The sequence below is a fragment of the Pollicipes pollicipes genome, unplaced genomic scaffold (assembly GCF_011947565.3).
Source record: "Pollicipes pollicipes isolate AB1234 unplaced genomic scaffold, Ppol_2.1 Scaffold_6138;HRSCAF=7277_pilon_pilon_pilon, whole genome shotgun sequence".
NCBI lineage: Eukaryota > Metazoa > Arthropoda > Thecostraca > Pollicipedomorpha > Pollicipedidae > Pollicipes > Pollicipes pollicipes.
Window position 1 is genome coordinate 31,452,387 of NW_023596818.1, and position 6,658 is coordinate 31,459,044.

Genomic DNA, 6,658 nt, shown 5'->3' on the forward strand with positions numbered 1-6,658 from the left:
ACTAACAAGCTGTGTATCGCACTGTAGCTGGCACGAGCGTTTTTCTGTTGTTATTTGCTGGGAATGTGGCCATGCCGACAGCTGAGTACGGCAGCGCCGAGACAGACCGCTGCACGTGTGCCCTGGCCCGTTTCCGGGCCGGGAGGAGGAGGGGGGGGGGGAGGGCTCTGGAGAACCGACCAGCGGACATCCGCCGTCTCCGCCGCCGGTTGGTCGTTCCCGCCCGCGGCGGCCTCTAGCCGGCGGACGCCTCGTGCTGTCGTGGCCGGCGGAGCGGTGGTCGGCACCCATCCGGCCCGGTTACGTAAACAAACGGCAGCGGAGGTTGCCCAGTCGTCGGCGCCGTACTGCGTACGGTTCAGGTCCAAACAGATCAGCGTGTTCGGTGTGGCTGTTGACGGAGGCCTGCTTTGCAAAACAGCTGCTGGCAGCCGTGCCTTGCGACCGATTCGGGCCTCATTTGCTTCGTCGTTGAAGCAGAGTGAGCTGATTACGGACATGGTTCTGCTGCCGCGTCTGACCTGCCGCCTTCGACCGCCAAAGATCGACACGAAAAGTCACAATATAGCATCTTGGCCTTTGTTCATCATTGTATTTAAGTGTGACCTCCTTCGCCGCGATCGGCAATGCACGGAGCACGTTCTCAACGCTGCCGACCGAACCGGCGGGGCAGGTTTCCGTGAGGGGTTGTGAGGCATGGAGACTATCGTCATGACCTCAGCATTGCTGAACATAACCAGGATGAACAAAAGACGTGACACGGCAAACGACTCGCTGTCTTCGGGACATGACATTTTGCGTCATCTTGTCACCTGCTGAACACGCTAAATCTCAGCCATCGACAGCACAACGTCTTGCTAACGTCTGCTGCCCGTGGGAGAGTGAATCACATCCCCTCGGTCAGGCCTGCACCCAAAACGATGGAATGCAGAACAGCTCGGCACATGGTGAACTGAGTCCTACGGCTCTCAGACATGTGGCGCAGCGGTCAGCGCCTCGCGTATCGCCAGACACCACTCCGATGACGGCCCGTCTGGTGTCGCCCGGCGCACCGCGGCGTAATGAGCACCGCAAACATTCGTTTTGCTCTCCCGTCCGGCTAGGAGGTCGAGAGCGGGATTATCCAGCGAACCTGGGTGGACAAGTTTTGCGCTTGATAGCTTTTAAACTTTCGCTTGCATTTAGAAACATTTGAGAATTTGCCACTAAGTTTGAACAAACACTTTATTGCACAGTTGTGATGTCATCGCAGGTCAGAGTAAACACCTATACAACTACTGACACAAATTACAATCACACTTGCACAAACACAAGCACAGATCAAAAATTTTCAAAAAAACTTCGTTGTAATACACTCATCTTTCGTCTAAACCAAATCACTTCATTCACTACAACCGGTTTGATTTCAGAAGGGCACAGGTACCATTGGTATATGGTACATGCCATTCCCATTCAGGATGTTCTCAGTAAGGCTTTGAACACAGTAAAAAAACAACAGTAAAACAGGGTGGAAATCGCCCGATATTGCTAAATCCCGAATGCTGATTGTAATGCACAAATGCTTAACTGTGCACGTTCCTACATCATTTGATGTCATACATAAGATGTACGAATTGAATAAAATGCATATGGGGCGAGTAAAACATTTAGGTCACCCATTCTCAAATCGCTATCATAGGTTATTTTAATTAGCTTGCCCTGGCCATGACCTGTGGAACAACATTATTATTTCGTATTTTCTTAAAATAGTCGATATTTCTGAATGGAAAGCATGGCTAAGAACATCATCTACAAGCATTTCGTCAGCACATATTAACGCAACCAACACACTTAAGGCTTTTGAGATATTGGATTTTTTCGCCCTGTAAGTATGTAGATCACTCCATACTTAACCCCCTTCATATTCCATAATCACGTTCTGATTTATCCATGGCCATACACTTGCACCCAAATTCATACCGCTGGTTCCAGGCGTTCTCTCTACTACAAGCTCCGCTTAGCTGGCTCAATGGGGACTCCCTGGAGATCTAGCTCAAGACCCAGCATGAAAATGACCAGGTAACTGCCCGTCCGACTTGTGCGACTTAACTGACAGTGGGAATGAGTGCTAGTAGTTTACTGGGGGGGGGGGGGGGGGGTCTAGCGGGCTGTCATTATCTGAATTTGACTATGACTACGTCAAGCCTTCTCATGTATGACCTGTCGTTTCCATGGCATAACGCGAAACCTACCGGGTCTGCACCACCTCTTTGCCTGCTTCTTTATATTTGTTTCTGCTTCGTATCTGGAAGAGCTGCCACTTGATTTTGTGCTTTTCTTTTGTTATTTTTTGGCTTTTAACGTACGGTTCATTGCGTTGCTGGGACGGAAGGAAGGATATTCCTAGAAACCTGTTCTTGGAAAACGTCATAAAACAAAACCATGCTATCTCCTCACCCTGATGTTCTCCCGCCTCGTCAGCCAAACCTAACGGAAGAGCCTAACGACTCGACACCTCCACCAACCGCCTCGTCGGTTGTGTTTTATAACTTAGCACGAGCGATGGGCCACTTCCATGAATGGATGTGCCAGCTTGTATGTAACACAAGCAAAAGAACAACAACAAAAACAGCGCCTCAAACATGAAGACAGACAAACGCCATGCGAGCTGTGTCAAGCTGTGTCGAGGAGAACGTAATCGGCCTTCTGGCGTCCGACCCGGTCCTCACAGCGCTGCATCGGAACCGACGCTCAGCAGATGACGTGGATGCATGACTGCGCTGTCAGACGGAGAACAGACATTCGTGGACCGGCGGGAGGTCCGTTTCACATTAGATCAGAGTTACACAGCCGCGGAGGTGGGAGAGAGGACCGCGGATCCTACTGACATGCACCGGCGCGCCGCAGTACCGGCACGCGGCGCTCGGCACGCGCGCACACACCGCGTGGGAACGGACAGTGACATCAGCGTACCACGGCTGTCCGCCCTGTCGCCTCGGGCGAGAGAAACGCACCTGAGTTGGTTATCGGGCAGAACGGGGCACGCAACAACACCATCAGCCGTAACGTCAACTGGTTACGCAACCAACACATCAGCCGAACGTCAGCTGATTACGCAACAACACCATCAGCCGTAACGTCAGCTGGTTACGCAACAAAACCATCAGCCGTGACGTCAGCCAGCCACGCAACACTATCCGCCGGGACATCGGTCAATGGCGTCTACATGTGTTTCCGCACGCGCTAAAACTGAACAGCTGCTAGCGATTCGTGCCCAAAAGCATCGCCGTTAAACACGAGCTCGCGCGAAACCAGCGACGTAACAAAGTGGTGGCGCGCCACTCGCTTTTTCTCAGTTCGGTTGGTAGCGGTGGCCTGAGGACAGACGAGATCGCTGACCTTTTTTGTATTCCCGAAATATTAGTGACTTCAGACATGAGTTCACCTTTTTTCCCTGACGTTGCATTTGGTGGCACACACAAAGACACGGCAACTTAGCAAAGCCGCTTCGAAGAATGCAGTCAATTCAAATCGTACGTCACGGCATCAAACACATCCGGCAAATACGAAAAAGGGTCGGCAAAGGAATACCTACCAACGTCGACAATTTTGAACGCAGTGGATATCGTGGTATCTTTTCGCAACGGAGTTCAGACTGACGACATAAACGTGTTTCTGGTGTGCGAAGCGAGCTGGTGGCCACGGACACCACATCCAACGTTGAATGTAAAGCTCGCATCGTCGCATGTCACGCACACCACAACGACCAAATATGAAACATAAAAGCGATCCGGTGAGGCGGAGACCCCCTACATAATCAACTCCCCAATGGCCCTGCTCCGCCATCGACACATTCCACGCGTCGACAATTCCCATCCATTCTATCCCTCCCTCCCTCCCCCCCCCCCCCCCCCCGGATGACGAGTCGCCAGCCACGTCGACAACAACCGTCCCTGCAGCAGCCCCGCTCGAGCGCCGGGCGCCTCGCACGGGACCCTAGGCCTCCCTCGCGGCCACCACCGGCTTTCGGGGCGTGATGCGCCGAGCCGACCCGACCGCCAGCGGCTGGTGCAAAACACCGCGGCCGCGGCCGGCGGCGGTTCGGCCGGCGGCCGCTAGGCGGCAGGTCGGCGGCGGCCGGGCGGCCAGGCCGGGGCCGCAGAGCGAGCAGTCGGCCCCGTGACGCGGCCACCAGCGCCGCGGTCCGCGATAGTCCGCGAGCCCACAGCGCGCGCCATGGACGTCAACCGGACATCGCCGGCGGCCGAGCAGGCCGGGGGCGAGGCGGGAGAGTTCCGCGACAAGAAATTCCTCTTCTCGGACGCGCGCGGCGGCGGCCGAGACGTGTGGATCGTGCGCGGCTTCCAGGTGTCGAAGCTGACGCTGTACCAGGTGCTGACGGTGGCGCTGGGCGCGCTGGCGGTGCTCTTCCTCATCCTGCTGATCGCCGTGTCGGCGGGCGGCGGCGGCGGCGGCGGCGCGGCCACGCCGCGGTCCAGTGCGCTTACCGGCCACGAGTGTGAGCAGCCGGCCTGCATCCAGCAGGCGGCACAGATGGTCGGCTACATGAACTACTCGGTGAACCCGTGTGACGACTTCTACGAGTACGCCTGCGGCCAGTTCAGCGTGCGCCACCCGCGCGGCATCCACATAAGCTACGGCGTCAGTAACATGCTGGAGGACTACAACCGCGGCCGGCTGGAGGAGCTCCTGGAGCAGCCGCAATTTCACGACGACGACTCGGCCACCAGCAAGGCGCGCACGTTCTACACATCGTGCATCAACGCCTATGACCAGAGTGACAACAACGCACGCAGCATGGTGGACCTGATCAACTCGCTGGGCGGCATGGAGCTGTTCGGGACATGGCAGGAGGACGGCTGGGACTTCCTCCAGACGTTCCAGAAGACCGCGCGAGCTGCACCGCGTGCGCCTCTTCTTCGTGGTGATCTGGTTCCAAAAGCTGAACCGCATCATCAATCCGGCTGCCGCGGCTGGGGCTTAGCGTGAGCAGCGCCTACAAGGTGGGTGACCCGCTGCACAACTCCACCATGGACAACTACCGGCGCACCATCACCAACGTTCTGGAGCTACTGGAGCGCGACAGCCTCGTGCTCGAACGCAAGGTGGAGCGCAAACTGCAACAGCTCATGCGTGCAGGAGATCGTCGACGACATCGTGGACGTGGAGACGCAGATCAGCCAACTGGCCCCGGGCATCATCGACATCCTGCCGAGTCCGCGCAACAACGTCAACATGACGGGGCTCGGCCAGCTCACCGACCGCATTGACTGGATGGAGCTGATGGACGCGCTCTTCGGCAAGGGGTCCATCACCAACACCGTGTCCGTGCACATCCCCAGCCGCGACTACATGACCGGCATTAACAACCTCATCAACAAGACCAGCAAGCGCAAGATGCAGCACTACATGATGTGGGCGCTGATCCGGCAGTACCTGACGGCGCTCGGCCCCAAGTACTCGATCCTCGGCCAAGAGCTCGAGCACAGCATCGACGGCCGGGAGACCAAGTCGCGCGAGCAGATCTGCTACGACCTGCTGCGGACGTACATGGGCCGCGCCGTGCGCGCGCTCTTCATCTCGGGTCACATCGGCGACCAGAAGGTGGAATCCGTGCGCTCGCTGGTGGCTGACGTGCGCGATGTGCTCAACGACAGCTTCGGCTGGATGACAGAGTCGGCGCGCCAGACGTCACAAGAGGTGCTGCGCAACCTGACGGTGCTCTACGGCCACACGCCGTGGATCACCAACAAGCAGAAACTCGACGACTACTACAAGCACCTGTCGCTCGACACGACCGACTTCTTCCAGAACTTACGCGCCGCCTACGAGTCCCAGTCGATCGAGTACAAGAGCAAAGGCACCACTATGGAGGACGAGAGCGAGGCCGAAAACGGCTACTGGATCAAGTCGGAGCCGTCCGACGTCAAGATCTCCTTCAGCCCGCTGCTGCTGGCCATGAACGTGCCGTACGGCGCGTTGCAGGTGCCCCTGGTACCACCACGAGAACCCCAGCTACATCAACTCGGCGGCGCTCGGCTCGATTCTGTACAGCGTGCTGGCTCAGCCGTTCTTGCTGCAGCACCGCACCTTCCGCACGCCCAACTGGTGGGACACCGAGACCACTAACAAGTACAAGGACTACAAGACGTGCATCCGCGACCGCTTCAGCAAGTACGAGACGCACATCCACGCGGCTTCCAGATGAGCCAGGGTCGGCAGAAGGTGATGTTCATGCGTCCGGTGGTGCCGCTCGACCCGCGCCCCTCCATGGACTACCTGCAGGCGCAGCACTATGCGCTGCAGCTGGCCTACAAGCTGCACAAGAAACTGGAGGCCAAGCAGACCTCCGGCCCCATCCTGCTGCCGGGCATGAAGCACACGACCACCGACCAGTCCTTCTTCCTCGCGTACGCGCAGAGCCGCTGCCAGAACAACCAGATGTACCTAGAGGTTCTACTCAACGCCGCCTTCCACAAGTTCCCGCACCCCAAACTGATAAACAATCTGGTGTTCAACAACCCGCATTTCAAGGAGGCGTACCAGTGCAACAAAGTGCCGCCGCAACATTCCAGTCGAGAGTGCAACCTGGTCTGAGCGCCCAGGCGAGACCGACCGGTCCGGCCCCGGCGGAGCCCCGCGCGCCGCCAGTGCGCCG

The 6,658-nt window shown here is 57.3% G+C and overlaps 1 protein-coding gene across 1 annotated transcript; it reads left to right on the plus strand.

Moving 5' to 3' along the window:
* Positions 1 to 4,215: 4,215 nt before the first annotated feature.
* LOC119105575 (endothelin-converting enzyme 2) lies at positions 4,216 to 6,208 on the plus strand. Its single transcript, XM_037229036.1, has 5 exons — positions 4,216 to 4,434; positions 4,498 to 4,892; positions 4,985 to 5,105; positions 5,140 to 5,951; positions 5,986 to 6,208. Exons 1-5 carry the CDS (start codon positions 4,216 to 4,218, stop codon positions 6,206 to 6,208), a joined length of 1,770 nt encoding a protein of 589 aa, XP_037084931.1.
* The last annotated feature ends 450 nt before the right edge of the window (positions 6,209 to 6,658 follow it).

Excerpts from the sequence above, each read along its gene's own strand:
- LOC119105575 (XM_037229036.1), top strand. The coding sequence starts at position 4,216 with ATGGACGTCAACCGGACATCGCCGGCGGCCGAGCAGGCCGGGGGCGAG. Across the intron at positions 4,893-4,984 it reads CAGACGTTCCAGAAGACCGC|CGTGAGCAGCGCCTACAAGG; the intron begins GCGAGCTGCACC and ends GCTGGGGCTTAG. Across the intron at positions 5,952-5,985 it reads ATCTCCTTCAGCCCGCTGCT|GTGCCCCTGGTACCACCACG; the intron begins GCTGGCCATGAA and ends GGCGCGTTGCAG.